Below are 23,942 nucleotides of genomic sequence, written 5' to 3'. Positions count from 1 at the left end.
TGATTTCTTAAATATGACACGGGTGGGCAATCTAGGCCTTCTAAAATAAAATGCAATGCATCAAATTTTGATTTCTTTATGTCGTGATTCAATGTGCTATATACATACCTATGTTTAAACTGCTAAAGGCCCTATATGTATTGTAGTTCAAACCAAGAGTGTGCCAAAAAGTTAAATCATGAATTGAAAAAAGTATGAATATTAATGGTTTGTTTTCTTTTCGCCTACTTGACACCCTCCAGGTGGAATTTGTAAAATAATAGATTACAGTTTCATTACATGTGTATTAAAAATGGCTAATATATAATTATCAGTGTTATTTTCCTCACCCTCTCTTGTAAATAAAGGTCATTCAGGTCAGGCTAGTGAAACAATTGAGGCGAATGCGCTTGTAATTAATTTGTTTAACCTGTCTTGGCCAATATCCGACTGCAGGGGGCGTTGATTGACAGATGATCACGCCAATTAAAATAACGCATGCCTTTTACAAACCGGGATGTACTGACTCAATAACCAATAGAGAAACGAAACGTAGAAGATGGGCATGTCTAGGATCCCCTAATGACAAATCATAGTGAAGGTTTTACGGCCGCAGTACTACACGGCTGCTGGACTATCGGCATTTCATCCAAGTGGCTACGGTTGAGCAAGGAGGGCACGCGAGTTGGGAACGGGGATATATGTTTTAGGTATTAGCTGCAGTTTTGGGGTTTATGCATACGTTATGACAGAAAATCGAAATAATAAATACAAAATAAAATAAAAGGTTTTCTTATTTTCGTATTTTAATTTAGCCCCTCCCCGAACGGAATGCCCAACGTTTATGGAATCCACGTGGCCCCGCCCCTGCCTACCATTTCCGAACCGAAGCAACGCTACCGCTTTCGACTCCTCGCCTTTTTATACACGTTTAACTTAATAAAACTACGTACCCTGTTATTAATTTATGGTATTTTTGCGAGGCGGAGGGGATAACCACGACTCTCGTTTACACTGAAGCGTTTCGGTAGCGGTCAGACGTGTAGTTAGGATTTTATTAGGCTTTTTTAACTTGGGTGAGTAGCGTTTTCCGCGGTTTCCCCCTCGCCGCCCGCTCAGTGTGTGAGCCGGGGCCTCCAGTGTAGGTTTAGCCACGAGGCACGTCGGTACCGCCGGACCAGGGCGATGGCAGAGTTTGGGAACGGACTAGCAGACGAATCCCTGCTGGATTCAGATCCCGGACACCCCGAACTAGAAGACCCCGGCGTGGGAGATGAGGAGCCGGGGTTAGAAGAAGGAGAGGCCGCGATTGAAGACCCGGTAAGCTGAGGGTGTTGTGTTAGATATGAATGCCAAAAACGGTATACAACAAGGTTATATTTCAGTTTTCAACAAGCGCACGGCATATTGTAGCGTTTTTCTTTCAGCAATTTTGAGTCACATGCCGTATGCGTTACTGCTATCGCCATGTCGGTTTTGTCCGCCATTGTGGTTCATGCAGTGCAGTGAAACCAGTGGGAGTGGGTGGTGACATGCGCGTTGTTGGCGGCCATTTTGGCGCAACAGCGGCACCAGTTTCTCTGCGCCAGGGGCTGCACGGGCAGAGGGGAAGAAAACCCTGGTTGCAAAAAAAAAAAAAAAAAAGCTAGACGGAGATGCAGGCGACAGACTGGGGTGAGGGTAGGACAGGCCGTCGTCATTAGCAGCCACAGTGCGAGGCGCAGCTTACGGTAATCTTTTTGTGGCTTCTAGTTTGTCCATGCTTTCAGTCACCGCTGCTGCATTTCATGTCAGATGTGTGCCCATGCAAAGACGGGGCAATGCGGGTTGGTGTCGGCTTATTGATCACCAGCGACTTGTGCCGCATCTAAATGACCACAGGATCTGCTGACAGCTGGCAATCCAGTGTCTTGTCATATGTTTCATTTGCACGTTGAGCTGGAGTCCACACCTCTGCAGACCTTACCTATGTACTACATGATATGTTTTGTTTACGTAGCTAATTGTCTATTCAACAGCCAGTGCTTGATTGTTATAGCTGAGACGTCACCCGGTTCACATTCATGGATCGTTTTGTTGTAACAGTGATATTTTTTTTCTTGATTGCTGGGCGTGCATAGTGATGCGTTGCACACTGGCGCAGGGTTACTCCCGGTTTGTCAGTCTACTCCAGGCTTAAGGAATGGGCGAGCAGCATACAAGGGGCTGTGTTTTTAGGGGTTGGGTTTGCATCCATCAGTATTTTGCTGGATCAGAGGGGAGCAGAGCATATGCCAAAAATGTGTGGACAGCATGCCCGAATTTGAAATGATTGCAACAATTTTGTCTTTGATGCCACATGCCATGATGACATGAGTGGTGTAGTCAGAAACATACAATAGTATAAAAGGGCACACATGGCCTAATCCTTCGATTTTTTTTTTTTTTCCTCACAATTGTGAGCCCCTGGCTATGTAGACTGTGGATATAGTAGACTCCCACTGTGCTGCAGTGCACCACAGCTTGACAAGAAGAGCTGCTTTTTCAATGGCCTGCATTGTTCTGTTTACTGTAACAATGTCTCATATATGCAGTCTCCGCGGTGGTTTAAAATAATTGTGTGGAGTATAATTAGTTAAACTTGGTTTGTAGCATTGCACAATTATCAAAATTGTCCTGAACATTGGTTTTCAGGAGTTGGAGGCGATCAAGGCCCGAGTGAGAGAGATGGAGGAAGAGGCAGAGAAGCTGAAGGAGCTACAAAACGAGGTGGAGAAACAGATGAACCTCAGTCCACCGCCAGGTACAGTCATCAATCAATGTTCACATCATGATCATTCCAACTGTGTGTTTCAGTTATAACATTTCTCTTTTGTGCAGTAGGCCCTGTCATTATGTCCATTGAAGAAAAGATCGAAGCAGATGGCAGATCAATTTATGTTGGGAATGTGAGTAACAATAAAGCAAAGTACTTCCAATGCTGAGTCTTGTGAAGCATCAGCTGAGTATGTTGTTTCTGTTCTCAGGTGGATTATGGCGCCACAGCAGAAGAGCTTGAGGCTCACTTTCACGGCTGTGGTTCAGTCAACAGAGTCACCATTCTATGTGACAAATACACAGGGCATCCTAAGGGGTACGTCTCCAATACTGAAAGTGTGTAATATTCAGTAGCACTGGGTATTTTTATCTGACACATGTCTGCCCTTGTCTATCTGTTTTCCAGTTTTGCATATATTGAATTTGCAGACAAAGAGTCTGTTCGGACGGCCATGGCATTGGACGAGTCTCTCTTCAGAGGAAGGCAGATAAAGGTCAGATAATTTCTTGATAGTTTATAGAGTTTTCACCAATGTGGTTCAAGTTCATAAGCTTTTTGTGGGTAATATTAACCATAAAAGTTAAAAAATATGACTACATTTGGACTTTTTGTATGTAAATCTTAGTTCAATGGAAGGGATTTGGGTATTTTAATTATGTATTGCATAATCTGTAGAAAAAATACAAAACAAAATGTGTTTTAATAACTCAAAATTGGCAATACTTTGTGGAGCTTTAATTTTAAGTATTGTTCAGTTTGTAGTTTGACCTGACCGTCCTGTTTCTCTGCTGTTGTCAGGTTGGTGCAAAGCGGACAAACAGACCAGGCATCAGCACCACAGACCGCGGCTTCCCCAGGGCGCGCTTCAGGTCGCGAGGAGGAGGAGGAGGCAGCTTCACGTCCCGCGCACGTTATTACAGCGGATATACTCCCCCCAGAGGCAGAGGAAGAGCCTTCAGGTAAGAGACCGTTCCTGGACGTCACCCCCACCTGCATGCATCAGACCACACCATTCACACACAAGAAGTCTACTCTTCTCCCTTTTTTGAAATGAGGAAAGAATCGAGAATGGTCAGTCCTTGTAAGTCTCGGCTGAATCAGGAGCGTGTTTTTGGTGGATGTAGATCGATGCAAAGTTGTTTTGGATTGATGGAAGCTGCGTGGAGTTGGTCAATAAGGTGTCCCACAGAAGCTTGTGAGAGAAAATGTTGACATAAATTAAAAATCCTATTTCTAGGCCACACTGGTTGGATGTTGTTGTAGGAAACTTTGATATAATTAAATAAGGATACAGTTGAACAGTTCCTGAAATCGGGCTGCGCAACTAAATACAATTAAAGAAACAGAGCACCTTTTCTGCATAAGGACGACTCTAAGTGCTTCACACAGAGTCCAGAGTCAAACCCCCTCTGGTTAGGGATAAATATGCTTTGTGAAGAAACTCTTCCTCCAAACATGTTGTAAATTGTAGTGCTAAGAGTTGAAGCACTGCTGCTACTCAGTGATTACAGGAAGTGCAAAGGTATCCCTGAGTTCTTCCGAGAGGAATCTATAATAAGTAATGGCAATTTTTAATCCGACACAGCGTTTAGGGAGGGGAGTAGCTTTCAAGATGTGAACTCATAAATATGGTAGTGTTTATTTGTTTTGGGACTGAATTTAATAGGTTTAGAAAAGACCTGGCATTTGACCAGTGGGTCTCGGCAGCTTTCTGGCTTTTCTTTCACACTTGTGCAACAGGGCCATGACTGTGTTGATGAGTTGAATTGAAATCTGATGGATATCTCTTCCAGACGTCACAGTCAGGGCCCGTTCGACTTTGCTTTGCACACATTAACTGTCTTGGCTCTTGACACTGGAAATGAAAACATTACATGGTTGTTTTTCCTCTGTTTTATTTCTTGTTTGTCAGTGTTTAATTACAAGGACACAATAGGCATTAAGACTGTACTGAGCCATCTCTATTTTATCTCACACTGACATAAACACAATGGCGCCATAAAAGCAGCATGCCAGCTCCTTACACATGCACTCGGCTTTGAAGTGGAGAGATTCTGATTTTAATCTTCAGTGATAAGTGTCTGGAAACCCACTTTGGGAGCATTGCGAAAAACCTAACGTTTCGCCTGTTTTCCAGTATATTTTCCTCAATAATTGGCTGTCTTAAAGCTTGAGTGCAATCTGCGATAATCCTTTGTTTCTTTGTTTATTTCAACTTTACTTTCACTGTTGCCGTGACTCTGCGTTAAACTGTCAGTGAAGACGGTACAGTGTGTTTCTATCGAGGCTGGACCATACTTTTAGTTTCTTCTGTTTTTAATTGTGTCTGGACTTCAAGGTCAGAATCTCTCTAATCACTGCGTGCTCGCCCCGGCCACTCCCGCACATACCAAAGAGCAACGATGCTAGCACTGCAGCCAGGACAAGGCACCATAAGTTATCTTCATGACTGCTGTTAAAGGAATAAAGAGATACGTGATAGTAAATAGTTAGGGCTGGACGGTACAAGAGTAATGTTGACATATTTGGCAAAATGTCAATCTCAGCATTGACTTATTTTTCCGAATTCAGACATTACTTCCCCTTATGGCTTTATGTTGGTCTAATAATGACCAAATGAATAAGTCTTTAGTGGCTTTTACAGACACTTGAAAAATGGCAAAAGTTCACATTTTGCATTGTTGGATCTCAACAAGGTTCCAACTAGAACTTCAAAAAGCAACATGAAGAAATGGGAGTGAGACAAAAGACGTTTTGAGTAAAGCTTGTATTGAAAACATTAAAAACTAAAATGGTCTGTTTTTGTAGCTGATCAAAAGTTTAGGACCACATTTCTTTAAAAGGCCAAATCTGTGCATAAATGTGGCTTCAGGTATTCACACTGTCATGATGTGCTGAGGGCAAAGGCAGAAATAAGCAGGGCCTCTCGCAGCGTGCCATCACTGCTGAGGTGGGACAGAGTAAAACGGCCATTTTGAATTTCATAAAACATAACAGGGTTATGGAATTAAAAAGTCAATGGAAGACCCCAAAAGATGTCCCCTGCACTGAGCCAGAGGATCTGATTGGCTGGACACTGGACGATGCTCGACCCACATTAAGGCCCTTTAAAGGCATGCGGTCCTAAACTTTTGATCAGCTGCAAAGAGGCCTATTTCAGTTTATTTGTTGTTTTCAATGAAACGTTTACACAATGTTTTTTTGTTTCTCTCCCATTTCTTCTTGTTCCATATTGAAGTTCTACTTGGAACCTTGTTAAGATCAAACCTTGCAGAACGTGAAGTTTTTCCTTTTTTCAACAGGTCTTAAACTTCTGATCGGGACTCTACTATTGACTATAGATCAAGTTTGTTTGTTTTTTTGTCTTTTTTCCGCTAGAGAATAGACAGAGGGCTGATCCTCTTCAGTGACCAAAACTCATGGACCACTTAATATTAATGCCATCATTGTATGTCACATAGATCTAAGGGGTCTGGTGACCCTTTTGAATAAATGTACAACATTTAAGTATTTTCAGTAGACTTTTTTATGAACATGAGTTTAAGATAAATGTTGTGTGGTTTATTTCTCCCCTGCAAAAACTTTTCGACAGTTTTATTATGTGACCTGGCAAAATGAAAAAAAAAAAGGAAGTTTTTAGGAATTTAAACATTTCTACTTGTCCATGGATTATCCTGTATCGCAGTGGTTACCAGCCTTTTTTGGTTTGTGTACCGCTGGAGCCTTTCAAAATACTAGAGTACACTGCTTCGAGGGCGCTAATGGTTATTGAGAACATTGTTAATTGAAGTCAGATTTATTTGTGTTTTGAAATACTCCAACTTCAAGGTGGCGCGGACACAGACACAATGGGCCATTGTCTGTTCTGTGTTTTATACCTGCCCCTGCCTCCAGAAAGAGGCAATAAATATTCTATAAATAAAGCAATAATATGATCTCAGAAGTAAATATTTTACTGTAAAACATTGAAATTGACTTTCTTTTGAAAATATTGTAATACTATTCAGTTTCAACCTTTTATAATTAGCAAGTTTTTTAATACGTTGCCAATGATATAATAGAAAAGTAGCCAACAAGAAGGAAATATTGGGTGCTGCATAATATCACTCAGCCCAATATTTATAGCAGTCCTATGATTTAATGTGATAAATATTGATTGCTCTCAGTTGCACACAGACTGTAGTTAATACTCCCACTGTGCTGTTATTGACAAACCCATTATGTATTTGACCAGGAATCACCCACAGGAAACACAGGCTGAGTAACAGCTGCTGAGCACTTGTTATTAACCACTTCTTACTTTCAAGGTCCTGTTTTATGCATTTTCTTTTTTCAAGCCTTATGGTATATCATGTTTTATAACTAAAAATGTACATGGAACACAAATGAGCGGATCCCTTTTGCATAATTATCTTTTAACTGGAGCAGAAAGGTGAATCAGGAGTCCGTCTGTAGACCAGTGGAAGCTGGTGCTGCATTGAGCAGAGACAGACTGATGATGTTCAAAGCTCTAATGGTTTTCAGTCACTGGTGCCTTGTCTTGCTGTGGGAGCACATCCAAGAAAACCCAAAATCAATGCCTCTAGCTCTGGCCCACTTGGGAAGAATAAAACTATCCAAGAATGATGCTCCATTAAACGCCTGGCACCCAATTTCACTTTTAAAATCTCTCTTGAAGTCTCAACAAGGCCACAAATTGTAATGAGCTAGCACGTATCAGATTTCTGAGCCTGACAACTTTTAACGGATAAGGTTATTGGCACGTCAGGCTAAATAGGAGACCGTTAAAACTCAATAAGCTTTGGAAAGTGGCTCTGTACGAAAGTCGCCATGTTGGATAATACTTGACAAGATAGCAAGTAAATGGAAGCAGACACATGCCAGATGAGCGTAAACTAAAAACAGAAAAGCATATTTAACCTGACTTGACCCAAAAATGGTTTATTCAGGGCCAGGCCACACTGAGCAAATATGTAGCAGTAACAGCTTTCACCTTTTAGCATCTTTTACAATAAAACAAGGGAGCACAATCAGGCGCTACCATTATAAAAGATTTGGTCCATGTCCCAAGTTGGTTTCTGCAAAAGGCTGAGATTTTGAACCACATCTTGTTCTGTCGTCTGTTTATAATTATCCCGTGGCTGTGCTTCTGTTACTTTGTTGTGTGCCCTGCATGTTCATGACCATTACATGATGCATACACTCCTTTTCAGCTTCACTCCCAGAAACGAGGGTTCATTCCTGCAGCCTGGTTCAGTCCCAGCTACTTTTTTTCTGTTTGTTGCCACTGAACGGCGTGTGTATGTACTGTATGTGTGTATGTGTGTGTGTGTGTGTGAGAGAGATGGAAAGTTGTGTGATTGGATTCCTCGGCCAAATATCATTTCTCAAAACTTGCCTCTTCAGAACTCTCTAATGGAGTGCAACGGTCCCGCCCACCTCAAAACTTGAAAATAAGATTCTATCATATTATCACGTGCTTAGCTGAAGAGCATTTGGCCAAGTATTTAATCTGGTCTTTAATTGAAATAAATGCACTATGCTCAGTAATGACCTGATTTGCCTCAGTGGTGGGTTTTTTAAAGGTAACATTAGATGCACACGTGGTGGTGGTGGTAACCTGAAGCTGCTGCATGAAGACGTGCAAGTTTCATCATATGCAAACATGCCATTCCTCATTGACAGCTAAGAACTTCTAAAATTCAGTCACTGAGCGAGGACTTGATCTAGTGCTGATGGTCCTTTTATTTTCAGTTCCAAACTGGTTTTAGTCTTACAGTTTGTGTATTTGTCAATAAATCAACATTACCATTATTATTATGCATATAGACCTTACTGTTGAACTCTTAATAGATTTTTTTTCAGAAAAGTAAGAGAAAAAGTCATGCTAAATTTTACTCATGGAAAGGGTGTGGGACAGCTTCTGTAGTCCCGCCCACTTTAGGGATTTGAGGCTTTCAAAAAGTTTTGAAAACTGGAATTTGTCCTGCGTGTCTGAATCTAATGGAGCTCAACTGTGACTATCGACTGTTTATTATCCACATTGACTTTTCCAAATTCATATTCATATTTAAGGGATTAATGGAAGCTAAAAGGCTATGCACATTTCATTTGTATGAAAACAATGGACTGAAATAATCCCATAGCTTATTAGCTTCTGGAAAGCCTTTAGACTCGATACCTTAGTGTCAATAGGAAATGTGAATGACAAATTTACCCGAGTGGATAGTCACTGCTGATCTTCATTATCCTGTCCCTCTGAATGGTCAGTTCAGTTGTGTGCGTGCGTGCGTGTGTGTGTGTGTATGTGTGTGTGTGTGTGTGTGTGTGTGCGCACTGTCTTTGCTGGGGATATAAATGTGGTGCTGTTTGTCCTCCTAAAGTTTTCCCCACAGTGACCCCCTCCCAGCAGCGGAGACCCATAGAGAGAGAGAAAGAGGGAGAGAGTGCCTTTGCTGCCCCTCCTCACACCCACACACCGATAATTATTTGAATATCTGGAAACTTTCCCTCTTCAAAGCTGCTCTTTCAGCTTCTTGTATCCTTACTGTAGCCTTTTTTTCTCCCCCCCCATCACTTGCAACACTGTCAAAGGCACCATACTGGGATGCCTGCGTAGCTTCAGGTGCACATTGACAGACACTTGCACACTTAATAATTATACAACTTAACGCCATGGAAATTGGTGTGTCTTCTTAAGCCAAACAGAAAAAAACTCACCCTCTTTTTCTCTCTCTCTTTTCCAGGGGCCGAGGGCGAACTACATCGTGGTATTCCCCTTACTAAACACCCATTCCCTGTCCCCATATATTATCTCTCCCCCATTTGTTCCCATAAAAAAAAAACACACACAATGACAAGGCCCAACCCTTTACCCCCCTGCCCCAACAATAAAAGAAGAAATACCCAGAGGAAAGGAGGAGGAGGAAAAAAAAAGACAAAAAATGAAAAAAAAAAAAAAAAATCCTCCTTGACAGAGAGACTGGTGTGTGTGAGCGTGCGTGTGCCAAGCTTGGTGCGGCAGTCACCCCTGGTAAGGTAAACTGTATGTTGGCCATTGAGAGGACAACAATGTGGCAAGTTTTTCTTTTTATTTTGTTGGTTTTGTGGGAGGGGAAAGAGGAAAAAGAAAAAGAGGGGAGGGTTTGTGAAGTTTTCGGTATCACAGGCTGCAGCTGTGTGTCCTTTGGTCTGGCTGTGACCACCTGCTTTCACACCATCACAGCCCACCCACTCACCTCCACTGCCACCCCAAAAAAAAAAAGAACAAAAAAAAAAGAAAAGAGAAAAGACGAACAAAGGGGGTCAACAAGAATGGATACCGTGTTCATGATTTTGTTTTTAATATTTTGTACATCTGTGGAAGTAGTGGATTACTGTTTTAAGTTTATGGTTGTAGTTTACCATTACCTCCTCACCCTTTGACCCTTGTGTGTCTCCTCCACCCCTGTCTTCGCCTCATCTTTACTGCCTTCCCTTTCTCTTCATTTTTGGCATTTTTTATTCTCAGGACAGTAATGGACCGTCAGTATTCAGCTGGATAATTGCCATACAATCTTTTATTTTCTTGATCCAATTTTGGGACTCATCACCACCTCTAGCATGGCTTCAACTCTCATCTTCGACAGGCATCAGTGAATTTTTTTCGGGCTACATCTCCAGACCTGTATCCCGTCGTCCTGTCCCCCTTACCCCTCTGTCCTGTCCCCCTCCCCGTCCCGGCCTGTCCCCCTCCTCTGTCTGTATATTAGACAACTTCTTGTCGTTTCAGGTTTCAGGACCAGTGGCGGCTGACGACCCCTCCCCAGGTGGCACCGGCGCCACCTACTGTCTCGGCGGCGTCCCTCTCACTCTCTGCTCCCGCTATGCACACTCACCCCATCCTGTCCGTGTGGGGGGGCGGGGGAGGGGGTCAGGGCGACCACAGGCCTACCGCAGGGGGGATTTACTACAACAGCAAGCGCTGATGACGAATCTTTTTTTAGTCCTTTCGTTTTTTTTCACGCATCAAATGACGACATGACAGGCATACGCGCCCAAACACATACAATTTACACAGGCTCTTACCTTATGGCAGAGGCCAAAGTTACAATAAGTTTCTATATAATGCCAGCGGAGCTAAAGGCAGGCAGGCTTAATGTGAGAGAGGATGGCAGGACCAGAGACTAGGGAGTTTTTGGGGTGTACAGTGTGGACCTTTTAGCGCCGTCGGTCTGACTTGGCACAGTGCAGTCACAGCTTGAATGAGGAGGGCGTCAGAGCTGATGGCAATGGTTAATTTAAATAAAGAGTGGGCCGGAGCTGTTTTAGGGAGGGGAGAGTCCGGGGTGGGGTTTGTGTGGAGATTTTTTGTTTTTATTGAAAAAAAAAAAAAAGAGGGTTTTGGGGGGGAAAAAAATGTTTTGCATTTTTATTTTTATCCCATGAGTCTGTAATTAGAAAAAAAAATAAAGACATTGTGTAAAAATGATTGCGTTTCTTTGTGGTTATTATGGTTTGAGCTTTAGAATTCTCTGGAGTTACTTTTTTTGGGGGCTGAAACTTGCAAAACAGTAATGGTAGCAATTATACACTTGAGAAATTTAGATCAATTGTACAGCATTTTGTTTGTCCAGACCGCCTTTGCTCTGCCTCATCCCGTCAGATCTCTGAAGCTAAGCTGGAAGGGCAGGTTGGGAGACCATTTGGGGACACGAGCATGCCTGGGTGAATGTAGTGCGAGTGGTTCGTGTGGTCAGACTACCCCAGGGCAGCTGTGGCGATAACTGTAGCTAACCACTGAGTATGGAGTGAATGAATGACTACAGTGCAGTACTTTAAGAAACTTGGCATTACAAGTGTAAGCTATTATTAATATTAGCATGAATAACTGTGGAACACCCCACCACTAGACCTGAGGGCCCCACAGTCTCTGGAAACTTTTACAAGAGGACTTCTATTCCCTTTTTGATATTTTAACCTATTGTGTGCTTTTGTTGTTAGTTTTCACTTGTGTTGTAGCACTTTGAGATTTGTATGTAAAGTGCAAAGTACAAATTCAAGGTATTATTAAATGAAATTGATCTCCAATTAAAGTACCACCTGAAGAAACCCCACCCTTACTAGTTTGAGAACTACCTAAGTTCAACATTTACTGAAGGTTAACTTTTAGTACTTTAAACATATTCTATCTTGAACGAGTGTGTAACAAAGTACAAAAATAAATAGTAAATGTGTGAATACTATCTACTTGAGTACATTTTAGAGCAGATATCTTTTCTATCAACTCCACTCATTTTAATTGGATTAAAAATATTTGAATAAGGGTTTAAATGGATTCATAACAGCCAAAAGTAAAGTTCTTTAATACAGTTAAACACATCAGCTACACATTTTTTCAGACCTTCATGAAAATACAGCCCTTATAAAAGAACATTTTAAAGTAGATACTATTGTACTTACACTTCAGTATAATTTTGAATCTGACACTTTTACATAAGTCAATTAGTTGCTTATGTATTTGTAAATGTAATATTTCTACACAGTTTATGTACCTCTGAGTTGCATACAAAGAAATGTGCCTGTCCTTAAATGCTCCTGGTACTGTATTAATGCAAGAGAAAACGAGGCCAGTAACCATTAAGAGTTGGGAAATGTAACATGACTGCCACCTAATGGCAAAAAACAAGAACAATAGAACGAACAAAAGTTTATTCCATATGAAAAAGTCATTCTGTACATGGTAGTAAGACAGTATATTTTGAGAAGTAGTTGCAGACTTGTGGAGACCAAAGCTCATCTGTGCTTTTTGAACGCTACAAGGAAAAGAAAAGATAGGTATTAGATTTAATTGGCAATGCATTTGTATGTAGCTTTTAAAAATAATTTTCTCACCCTTCCTTTTGGTTTTCTTTTTCATGAGTTTCTTCTTTTTCTTTGGCCTGGCAGTGTCCGCGTCCTACAACAACAAAGCACTATTAAGCGGGTTCATGTTGCTAAAGCACTGCCATGAAGTGGAAAATAAACCTAAAGCTCGACTTTTCCTCTGCAACAATCATTTTCATACAGCCTAATTACTTCAGCCCTCATTAGTCTTCTGGCTGTAAATTTAGACAGGAAATTGTACTGTATCCAAACACGGCCAAGTGTAGAGGCAGCGTAGCCTGTGCCAATTATACTGCCAAAAGTGAGTTACTAAAACTGCTTAAGTGTGGAAGTACATAAAACTTTACACATCTATTGAAACTTAAAGTGCTAATCCACTTTCATGCAAATGTTTATTGAGGCCAATGAAGCTCAACAGTCCGCACACCTCGAAACCCTCTCTGGTTCCAGAAGTAAAAATTCCACAGACTTCTACAAAACTATCAAGTACTAATGATTTAATAACCTGAACTTTAGTAAATATTGAATAATGTAGGTTTGCTTTAGTTTAATAAGGAAAGCATCAACTCACTCGCTTATAATAACATAATAGCAGATAATGCACTGTATTTAGTTACTTTCCTGAACTGTACACTTACCAGGCCTGGCTCTCCACCTGTTAACGCAGAGATGTCGCTGAAGTGTGTGATACTGCCGAGCTGCCCAGCCATCCCCATCACACGCCTCTTTTTGGAATTTTTCTGACTTTTAGACGCCTGCAGGCGGACCATCATTGACTCCTCATAGTTTTTCCTACAGAGAGAGCAGATATCAGCAGCCAATTACATTAGCAGTGGAGTTTTTAGTCCGTAAAATGTATACTAATTTACCCGAAACATCCCACTTATATATCAAAAATAGATACTACTATGCAACAACCATTTATGTACACATTATTTGTGTTATCTAGTTTGCTATGATACAAAACAAATTGTCATGATAGCCGTTAATTAGCACTTGCCCAAATGTTTGAAAACAAAGACTGAGATCTCAACCATATCCAAGCTATCCATTCAATACAAAGAAAAACCAAGACATTATTGACAATATTGTAATAACGGGACATTAATGCACAGATCCATGCACTGATTAAATCACAAAAAAATCACTTAATTAATTAATTAATTACATAAAAACATGCGTAAGTAAAATAACCCGAGCCAGTATACTGTTTTTTGAGGGTTTGTGAGTAACACAAATTTGATTCTCTATATACACTTTACATGACTATATGGCTGTATTGAACTGTATTGAACTGTCTTGTTTTGATAGATTTACTAATTACAAGATTCCCAAACAAAAAAGTGGTTCTAACCACTCAATATTTTATCAAAATACCTGTGCCTCTCCTCGCGGCCCTCTTTCTCGCTCTGAAAGTCCTGCCGGTCCCTGATCTCCTCCGGTGCGTCGCTGTACTGCTGCCTCAGCTCCTGGATCACTGAGCTCCTCAGAGCTACGCGTCGCATACGCTCTGCCTGCGCCTGCTTCTTGTCTGCCTCCGTCACATCTCCATCTGGAAGAACCACATTATCAATAGAAAGATACACATTTCTCCATTGATCGTGTTCCGAATAAACTGTCTCACGTTAAAAGAGGTCAAAGGCAATTTATTATTGTCTTACCATAATGCATTGGGGCAATCTTGGGTGGTATATATTTCCTGGCAGTCGGAAGGCTTTTTTTAGTTGTGGCATCCTTGTCTTCTTCTTCAGACTCTGATTCACTAAGCTGAAATAAGATCAATCAATTTATCAATTTATTATCTATTTATATATATTGATCCCAAATTCTACTAACCATAACATCCTTACCTTACTGACGAGATTTGAAGGATTAGGTCGAAGTTGTAGAGGATCATTTTCGGCTAAAAGTTTCAAAATTGAGGTTAGGAAACAAACATAATAGTGGCTCCAAAATTATCAAATGCACTTTAAAGTGTTCACCTAAACTGCCAGTAACTGCCGTGCGCACTAGTTTATCAATCTGGTATTTCAATTTGTGGTCCAGTGGTCGCATCTTTTCCAGGACCTTACCATTACCAAGACACACACAGAGTTAACAACTTCTGCAACGCTGTATTGGTTTATTGTGGTAATCTTTTGAATGTTACCGTTCTCACTGTGACAATCCGCTCCAAAGCCTCACTGTCTTTGATTTGAGCTCCTTCGGCCTTGAGGCTGATCAAGTGGGTGATGTCTTGTAAGTAAAACAAGAGCAGGTGATATCTCAGGTCCAAGAATGAGAGGCCCTGAATGAGACAAAAGATCAGCCTTAATATGATTATTTACACTATTGTTTTTTTTTTGGTTTAGACACAAGTGATCTTCAAAATGTGTCACACAAACCTTTGAAGTCTTAAAAGCCCCATTTTTCAGTTTAGTTAGGAGTTCTTGTACATGACTTGTGATAGCAACCACCTAAAGAGATACATCTGTCATAAGTAAATGTAATAGTGTTGGGAGATCTGAATTTGTTTTGGATAATAATCACCTGCTCAGTGAGGTTATTTAGCAGCTGAACAGCTTTTGGCAGGTCACTTTCAATCAGATCCTATAAAAAATCCCATTAATTATAAACATACACATTAGAAACATACACGCAAGCTTGAACGGATGTTATAATAGCCCTATAGTAAAAGTTAGCTAGCATGCTAGTAGCAAAACGAGTAAACTCGGCTAGAGACAGAGAACACACTTTTCCCAGACTAGGAACAGCAACTACCACAATATCAACGCAAGCTACAAGTGTCAAAACGAAAAAATAAATATGATTAAATCGATTTAATTGCGCACAAATATCCACTCACGTTGTCAACAGAGGCCGCCATTTTGATCGCAATGCTTTCTACGGAAGCCTGACCAAACCCCGCAGCAGATTCGGCACATGCAGATCGATATACGGTATTTTTTTTTTTTATTTTTTTTTTTATTTATTTATTGACATTACATCAACTGCAGTAAGGTTCTGTCTTCTTTGTAGTTTGTGTTATGTGTGTATATTTTCTAATAAAAAAAATATAATACGTTTATGTGGTGCAGAAACGAATTTTCTTCACATGTGGATAATGCGAACTTTTATGCCTTAATTAAAAAGGAAATTATAGCGATCAGGTTATTGTAAAAAATAATTGTGAAATTCTTCCTTGCTGTCTTCTTGGATTTGATGTTTACACAACATCTTGGGCGAGTCCAGAGAAGACGAGAGGAGAGTGAGAGAGTGATGGGAGGAGAGACAGTCAAGGGGGAGTGTTGGATGGGTCCGACTTACACCTGTCTGTTCCACTTTAAACCATAGTTCATCACTCAAGAGTGTCAAAGAGGAACCTGGGGCTCTGCTATCGTCATGGTAAGTCACAGAATTTAACTTATTAAATACTATTATGTATTTTGTTTGTTTTCATTGTATTTTAGAGTAAGTTTTTGATACATGTGTTAAAGAATAACTAATGCTGGAAAAAGTATGCTAACAAATAACTGCTGGCTATAATTCATAAAAGTCCATTTCAATAGACCTGTAAGTCAAATTTGTTTACAAAATATGTTAAAAGCTACCTGAAAAAAGTACAATGCTGTTCTCCTCTCATTTCTATTTTTAAATGTGCAGGAGGATCTCATGATATCCATTATGGGCTGCACAAAATATTTGATGATTTTTATTTTTCTATTTTTTACATAATGACATTTTACATATTTTCTGTCACTTTCTTTTCTTTCTAGATGTCTGATTCGCGGGTGTCTTCTGTCATCCAGGAGTGGGTGAGTTCATACCAGGGGCAGAGTCACAGCTCTCCGTCGGGAAACCCTCAGATGGACCTGCTGTCGTACGCTCAGGGGCTCAGGCCTGACGACAGGGGGGTCACCGAGCAGATGATGGGACTGTCCTACATGCCCTACAGCACGTCCTGCCTCAGTAACACCTCCAACACAGCGGCCAGTGCACATCACGAGAGCCATAGTCCTCAACAGGTGGGTGGATATACTCTTATTGTTTCATATGTAATGGTTTCTAGTATGGTCATTAATGGGGCTTATGAGTTGACAGGTCATCAGTTAATTATGTGTGAGGACCAGAACATGACTTGGAGTTAGGATAGAAATGGAAATGTATCAGTGTTAACCAATACCAGTGTGTATATTAAGAAAAGCCATTTTGTATATTGAAAAAATAAAGCTAAATCGAAAATCGAGATAACTGTTCAGTCATTTGGCACTTAATTCAATAATGTTAAAAAAGCTGCATGAGTGACTCTAAAATGTGCTTTTAGAAGCAAAAAGCAACGATAAGCAAAGATAGTTGTATACAATAACTAGCTTTCTAAGAAGAATTATTACAACACAAAAACCATCTAACTCTTTAACATGACAACTTAGCCAGACAGCAGTGTTTCACTCGGCCAGAGGACTAGTCTGAGCATGCACGAGTGGAATCATTACCACAGTATATTTGGCAAATGATTCCATTCATGCATGTAAGTAGTATAATCCGGGTTATAGCTTAAAGAAGCAACTCAAATGGCACATGAATATTCAGAAAAGTGCTTAATGATTGTACAATTGTTCTGAAATATTTATGTCGTAACGAAAACAAACATCTTGATTAAGTTTTTGCACCTGAAAATGTTGCTGGATTGATCATGACTTCTTGATCTTGATTATTTGCAAAGAATTGTAAAGAAATGTATGTTTGGAAGAGTGAACTTAAACATTAATCAATATGAAGGAAACAATATGCACATTTGTTGGGCTTGTCACTCAGCCCTTTGCTCTATTTAGCTCAGTTCAAGTCCGTACAGTATTACTTGCAATGAACAAATGACGATGCAATTTCATTCCCCTGTGAAATTTTAACTCTTTGTCTGAAGTCTAGAAACATCGGAAACCAAGGGAATTACATTGATAATGTTCATTCATGTCATGGCTTTAGAAAATGTGGAAAACTCTCACCCAAGAGACTAAACTATTGATTTGACTTGCACCTTTAAATACACGTGCATTTTCTTTTTTTAAAGAATAAACCTTGCATAAAAATCTGGATTTTTTTTTTTTACATAAGCCACATCTGTTAATAATGATGCTTTAACATTTGAGTAGTACTTTTCCTTCCTGCAAATCTATTTATGCAGGTAATAGGTCTGACTCATAAGACTATCTATAGTGAATGCTATAGGACCACATGCAGTGAAATAGTCAGTGCTTCACTGTATTAGCTTCATCAGTCCGACCTCTTGTACATGTAATACTATTTATAATATTTTTTTAATAATTCTGTTTTTTTACCTATTTTGCTTCATTTTCTGCAACTACTTGTTAAATGTTTCATATTTATTTGATTCTATTAGAGCTTCCTCAGTTCGTAAGATTGTTTTAATATTGAACTACTTTGACTATGCAACACCCCTTGTCTATCAATAAAGTTAGTCTAAGTCTAGGTCTGTGTGATTGAAATGTTTCCCTGTTTCCTCAGGACTACTCCCCGTTCCTACACCCCTCGCTGCGAGCCCCGTTGGCCAAGCGGAGCATCAGCAAGGACAGCCCCGAGTACCGTCTGCGGCGCGAGAGGAACAACATCGCGGTGCGCAAGAGCCGGGACAAGGCGCGTCGGCGGATCATGATGACCCAGCAGAGGGCTCTGCAGCTGCAGGACGAGAACCAGAGACTGCAGCTGAGAATAGGACAACTCACACAGGAGCTGGACACTCTCAAACACCTGCTGTCCCAGAGACACATGCAGGGAGCGGAGGAGGGGACCGGGGACACCTCCATCTGAATCTACTGTGTATTATTTATAAAGTTCATTTTAACATTCAGGTCCATACATGTGCTTATGTCCCCTAATACTGTAGATACAATTATATGAAAAGCCTCATAATTAAAAAGAGAACAGCAGGTGACCAGGGATTTGATTGGGGCATTGCCTAATAATCCACCTTTAACTTCACAATTTTACTTACTAGTTGTCTTGCCCAACGGCATTTCACAACAGGCAGTTCAGTCCAATTGTTTGTACCATTGTATAATCAAGATGGCGCAAGTTCTGTTACCAAACCTAATCGCATACCTGTCCTTCTGTCTAAATTGATGGTACATGTGTGATTACATGTTAGTAGCAAATGGCTTTATGAAACAGCGCGCCCTATCATTAAGCCTCATCGCTGTACATTTTCTTCTTTCTTCACTGCGTCCTCTCTCGGGGGTGAATCTGCCCCTTCGTTTACCATCCGCTGCACCCAATACCACAGGAACGGATGTGACGACGGAGACCGTTGTTCACCAGCGGTTTCCCTTCTGTGGGATGGGCGTGATTTCGACACAGGGCAGGCCGGAGATGGGGACGCAGAGACAAGATGGTATCTGTCTCTTTCGGGGCTGCCAGAGCTTTCCTGTGGCTATGGTTGCACCGGGGGGGACGCAGAGATAGGGAACATCACAGGGAGGGGTAAAGGGGCAGACAGACCAACCAAATAAATTCCACAGGTTCACTTGATTTCATCCTCAGAGGTGGACAGTTGAATTTGGTGTAATAGATTTGTGCTTGGCCTATGCACATGAAACTAAAAATCATCCACAACATAATCACGAGCAGTTGAAACTATTATTGTTATTTGTATTAGTTGTGTGAACAGTGTAATGTGCTCTGTAACAATCTGTAATAACTTGTACCTATGTAGTATGTACACAATGGGATGACTTGTATTAGTACTTTGTAAGTACATGATGTAATAGGATGGGGTTAGAGTTTAAGGTTAGGGTTAGAGTTACAATTATGTCTTATTACCTTATGTACTTACAGACTACAAATACATATTATTCCATTGTGTATCTAACCCATAGGTACAACTTATTACACACTGTTACAGAGCCCATTACATTGTACTAAATTTAGTTTAGTTTAAAATACTGTAAAATAAAGTGTTGCCCGGAATTGAAAGAACTCTAAGATACAATATTAAAAAGGCCAGTTTGTGGACCCAGATAGTAACTACTTTTATGCAGTTTATATTTGGCTATTTCTTTCAGAAGCAGTGACTCACCCCTAGTTTCTAGTGAAAAATGTTTCCTCATCTGATTATTGAATTCTGTGAACGCGACCTATTCAGACATCCTTAAGTCGTGACTTCGATCATTTCTTCAGTCACACATTCAAAGAACAGCACAGTACTCCTACAAAGGAAAAAAACTGCTAATAGTAGTGGTTAAAGAACGCTCTCCTGCTGCCAAAGGTTTCCTTTTTCCGCTCCAGAATATAGTATTGATGTTGGGGCCTGTTGTTTAATGTATTACTTTTACCTTTGCCAAGTAAAGATTTGTGTTTCATGTGGTCTATATGACAAATTTAAAATGAACTCTTATAGCTTGTTAATGCAATGACACAGTTAGCCTACATGTAACATATTTCACTACTTTATGTATGTAATGTAATGTAATGTAACTACTACATGTAATGTAATGTAATTAATATACTGTGACTAGTTTTACTTTTTATTTCTACTGCTGAAAAATTTCTCCTTTATATGTGCTATAATCAAGAAGGAATAATTTCATGTGTAATAATTTCATGCTTCATATTTCCTAATAAATCTTTCCACCTGTACATGGCCATTGGCTGAACAATCACTGACTCTTTAGGCTTAAAGTTGATACAGGTAATCGATTGGTACCATGCGTCAGTGGTGCAGAGACAGTTCTTGTGTGAAGTGTCTGTTGAAATGTCCGCTGCGCCGTGTGGGGAAATCTGTGGTCCGAGGACTGCAACATCTGAAGTGAAGAAACTCTGTATTTCACCCAAAATCTATGGAGTTACTCAACGACAAACAGCAAACCATTAAATAAACGTATAACGAAACAAAGCTTTTTGATCAAATAAAGGTCAGGTGAGAGACAGGTTCACACGGACAAAGTGCTCACACCTAAATAAGGGAAGTTCCTCATGACCTCATTCAAAGTCACGGGAGCTAAGGATTTGAGAAAGTTGAATCTATCTATCTATCTATCTATCTATCTATCTATCTATCTATCTATCTATCTATCTATCTATCTATCTATCTATCTATCTATCTATCTATCTATCTATCTATCTATCTATCTATCTATCTATCTATCTATCTATCTATCTATCTATCTATCTATCTATCTATCTATCTATCTATCTATCTATCTATCTATCTATCTATCTATCTATCTATCTATCTATCTATCTATCTATCTATCTATCTATCTATCTATCTATCTATCTATTTCCGTTGAATGGCATGTTGTTTGATAGACAATACATCAACAATACGTTTTCAAGGCAGAGAAAGATCAGATGTGCAAGATGTTAATGCATATTCGATTTAGGGAAGTTTGGCTCAGAACATTGCCAAATAACGTATAGCATGGCCAGAGGTTATAGTGTGTTAGAAATTGTGTTGACCATTTAACAACAGATTGCATGTTACATATTCATTACAAGGGGAAGTGGACAAACTGCTCTCCATCATGGGCAATCCTGCTCGCCCACTCTGGACTGTAGAGGAGCAAAGGAGACTCTCACAGCTCCACCGCCACAGTGAACGTTACAGGAACCCATGTTCTATTTAACGCCGCTCTGTGACAGATACTGTAACTGTCATTCATGTCAATGCTCCACTGGTCATTGTTCATTTATATTATAATAGTTGTATGATTGTATATTTGAAATTCATATATTCTTATTCTAATGTTTGTAAATGTGAACATATTTCCAGATGAGCATGAGCACTTTCTGCTTATATTGTTTCATTTCTAAGATTACTATTTGAGCTGTTGTGAAAATACAAATTCTCATGTGGATGTATAAAATCTGAGGGGGTGAGATATGCATGTAGTGTTTTTTTTTACATATACCTTTCAGATTGGCCTAATCCAGTGGTTCTCAAATTGTGGCATGTGTACCCTGCTGGTACTTGAGTTTCTTCTGGGGGCATTGCAAATGTATATCTTTTAATTAGAGATAATTTCATGTATACTTTAGTAACTTGAGTAAGAAGGTGTTTTTTCCTGGTTTAAACACACAGTTGACACAGAATTTAGTCAAAACAAAAAATGAATGGCAGTTAAATCCTGATTTGATCTTGATCTGGTACTAGGAAGGTCACATACTTAATGAGGTTGGACTCAAATATTTTGTCAGGTGGGCGCGTGGTTGGTCAAATATTTTAGTAATTGTGTAGAATATTTTGAGACTTCGAGAAAGTCCTTTTCTATTGTCAAACAATGGTTGCTTCAAAGGTTATTGTGCAATGGAGAGCTTGTTTAACACAGTAGTGCAGGGATACGGGGACCCCTGGGCGTATTCAAGAGGGGCATTTCTATAGGAGCGGACCGGATTGGACCAGAACGCTTCCACAGCCAAAAGTGAACCGCTCCGCCCAAAGGAGGGTCCAAACCGCTCCAGTCCCAGACCCCTTCAGCCCTGGGGGAACACTTAATCCACCTGGGTAAGTCATCAGCTGCTGCTGCTCCAATAAATATAAAAAACATTAAAACACAGTACAAAACAACCATCAATAATAAAAGCCATAATAAAGTGCTACAGTAAATTTGCCGGCCAGACCGATCACAATTTTGGCCATCTCTATACACATTTTGATGCAAAAACATTAAATAAATTATATATTATACTCCTGATACTTGACAACCAAACTGCTCAAATAAAGAAATCAAATAAAGACATGAAAGAAAACAAATAAAGGCAGGCTATATTGAGTCTATTATATTCATTGGTTTTGGAAATTATTTACACATCATTTTTTTTTTTTTTTACTATTGCTGTACACAAATGTAAAATACATTTAAAAAAACTAATAAGGCCCCTAATGGCCAGTTTTAGCAGATACAAAGGTGTTTTTATGCAGGACTAAAGCAGTGACATCAGGCTGTGGTTCTTACTACATGAATATAAATGTCCTTGACCACTCCCATAACGACCCAGACCACTTTACCTAAAGACACTTGAAGCACAAACTTAAAGGGGCCGCCCCTCACTAATGACCCAGTCCCAAGTGAACTGAACTGGTCTGTTCCGATGGAAAGGGGGCTAAGAAGGACTAGGGGGTACTTGGAATGATTTGAATGCTATTTGAACATCATTTTGAAATGAAAAGGTATTTCAATGACATGACATGTTAGCTTTATGTTGAACACGTGACATTGTCTTTTCTAATGAATAGTAGTTTAGCTGCCCATTTTTTAAATAATCATCAACATCCTCGAGGTACGGGGTACATGGAGTATAGGCCACAAGGGAGGTCCAAGCGATACATAAGACAAAAGGATTGGGCACCACTGGTGTAGAAAAGGTTTGAAAAACTAGACCAGGGGTGTCAAACTCATTTTGGCGGGCTGAAATTCAGCTCCCACGGCCGGTCACGAGTCGCATATATTAGAGAACATTTTTCCAATAAATAAATAATAATAATGTGTACTGCTCTGTTGCTATGTGTATTGTCTCTTGTATTGCACTTTACAAGCCTGTGTTACAAGTTCCTCAAAGCACTACATAGTAGTCATTATTCATTCACTCCACACTCAGTGGTGGTAAGCTGTTATTGAAACCACAGCTTACTTTTACTTTTTTTTTTTACAAAAAAAAAGTAAGTCTAAGCGGATTAAAACCACAGTTTACTTTTACTTTTTTTTTAATTTACAAAAAAAAGTAAGTCTAAGCGGATTAAATCATCTCGCGGGCAGGATCAGGCCCGCGGGCCGTATGTTTGACACCCCTGAAGTAGACGGTACTGTGGTGTGCAGGCTATAGGCTAAAAACTAACTCAAAATACTGAAATCCTTTACAATATGAAAAACTCTGACTGACGACTGAGAGCTTCTAAACAAGTCCTGCAGCATCATCACACTGTGCTGTGGCCTGTCCCTTGTAAAGACTTTGATGAATGGCTCCATCATGTGGCACGAGGGCAGAACGAGCAACCAGAGTGATAGACTAAAACCACAGACGTCTCACTCTATCCCACTTTACTGGATTTTACCCACAGTCAGCGACAACACAGCGGCCAGTTCTCCATTACAAAGACCCGAGTGCAGGCGCTTCGTGCACCATGGCAAACGTAGGAAATATGAGTAGTATTATTGTATGTATCCTTACGATGTTGTTAAGCGCAAGAGAAGAAAACAAAGCAAAGCAAAATGTCAAAAACAACATAGGGACAAATCTAAATGGAAAAGTGAACGCGCAACTTACAACCAGGTAAAAATCTGTCCGGAGAAAGAAATTGCTAATTAAGACG

The 23,942-nt window shown here is 40.1% G+C and overlaps 3 protein-coding genes across 7 annotated transcripts; 2 read left to right on the top strand and 1 right to left on the bottom strand.

Moving 5' to 3' along the window:
- Nucleotides 1–856: 856 nt before the first annotated feature.
- pabpn1 (poly(A) binding protein, nuclear 1) lies at nt 857–11,113 on the top strand. 5 transcript variants are annotated; one of them, XM_079576600.1, is made up of 7 exons: nt 857–1,299; nt 2,653–2,761; nt 2,842–2,906; nt 2,985–3,091; nt 3,182–3,269; nt 3,575–3,735; nt 10,548–11,112. In XM_079576600.1, the coding sequence occupies exons 1-7, from the start codon at nt 1,165–1,167 to the stop codon at nt 10,741–10,743; spliced, it is 861 nt and encodes a 286-aa protein (XP_079432726.1). In that variant the 5' UTR covers nt 857–1,164; the 3' UTR covers nt 10,744–11,112. The 5 variants fall into 5 exon arrangements, with proteins under 5 accessions (XP_079432726.1, XP_079432725.1, XP_079432727.1 ...); XM_079576599.1 differs by having other exon boundaries at nt 2,839–2,906; nt 10,548–11,111; XM_079576601.1 differs by having other exon boundaries at nt 2,839–2,906; nt 9,523–10,657.
- A 1,336-nt stretch (nt 11,114–12,449) lies between these two features.
- ngdn (neuroguidin, EIF4E binding protein) lies at nt 12,450–15,530 on the bottom strand. The gene is made up of 11 exons (XM_079576540.1): nt 15,486–15,530; nt 15,170–15,229; nt 15,025–15,096; nt 14,790–14,927; nt 14,623–14,707; nt 14,491–14,543; nt 14,302–14,407; nt 14,018–14,192; nt 13,279–13,432; nt 12,650–12,713; nt 12,450–12,570 (listed from the first exon to the last, which is right to left on the bottom strand). Exons 1-11 carry the CDS (start codon nt 15,504–15,506, stop codon nt 12,551–12,553), a joined length of 948 nt encoding a protein of 315 aa, XP_079432666.1. The 5' UTR covers nt 15,507–15,530; the 3' UTR covers nt 12,450–12,550.
- Nucleotides 15,531–15,828: 298 nt separating this feature from the next.
- cebp1 (CCAAT/enhancer binding protein (C/EBP) 1) lies at nt 15,829–18,472 on the top strand. Its single transcript, XM_079575848.1, has 3 exons — nt 15,829–16,024; nt 16,396–16,644; nt 18,143–18,472. Exons 1-3 carry the CDS (start codon nt 16,022–16,024, stop codon nt 18,443–18,445), a joined length of 555 nt encoding a protein of 184 aa, XP_079431974.1. The 5' UTR covers nt 15,829–16,021; the 3' UTR covers nt 18,446–18,472.
- The last annotated feature ends 5,470 nt before the right edge of the window (nt 18,473–23,942 follow it).

Source organism: Gobius niger, assembly GCF_951799975.1.
Source record: "Gobius niger genome assembly, chromosome: 18".
NCBI lineage: Eukaryota > Metazoa > Chordata > Actinopteri > Gobiiformes > Gobiidae > Gobius > Gobius niger.
The sequence above is the reverse complement of the archived record's forward strand: the minus strand, read 5'-3'. Positions and strand labels throughout refer to the sequence as shown.

What these genes read in the sequence shown, in the direction of transcription:
- ngdn (XM_079576540.1), bottom strand. Translation starts at nt 15,506, where the DNA reads ATGGCGGCCTCTGTTGACAAC. An exon ending in TAAATAACCTCACTGAGCAG is followed by an intron (nt 15,097 to 15,169) that starts GTGATTATTATC and finishes GTATCTCTTTAG; the next exon opens with GTGGTTGCTATCACAAGTCA. An exon ending in GGCAGTTACTGGCAGTTTAG is followed by an intron (nt 14,544 to 14,622) that starts GTGAACACTTTA and finishes TGAAACTTTTAG; the next exon opens with CCGAAAATGATCCTCTACAA.
- pabpn1 (XM_079576599.1), top strand. Translation starts at nt 1,165, where the DNA reads ATGGCAGAGTTTGGGAACGGACTAGCAGACGAATCCCTGCTGGATTCA. An exon ending in GATCAATTTATGTTGGGAAT is followed by an intron (nt 2,907 to 2,984) that starts GTGAGTAACAAT and finishes TTCTGTTCTCAG; the next exon opens with GTGGATTATGGCGCCACAGC. An exon ending in TACACAGGGCATCCTAAGGG is followed by an intron (nt 3,092 to 3,181) that starts GTACGTCTCCAA and finishes TCTGTTTTCCAG; the next exon opens with TTTTGCATATATTGAATTTG.
- cebp1 (XM_079575848.1), top strand. An exon ending in AGAGCCATAGTCCTCAACAG is followed by an intron (nt 16,645 to 18,142) that starts GTGGGTGGATAT and finishes CTGTTTCCTCAG; the next exon opens with GACTACTCCCCGTTCCTACA.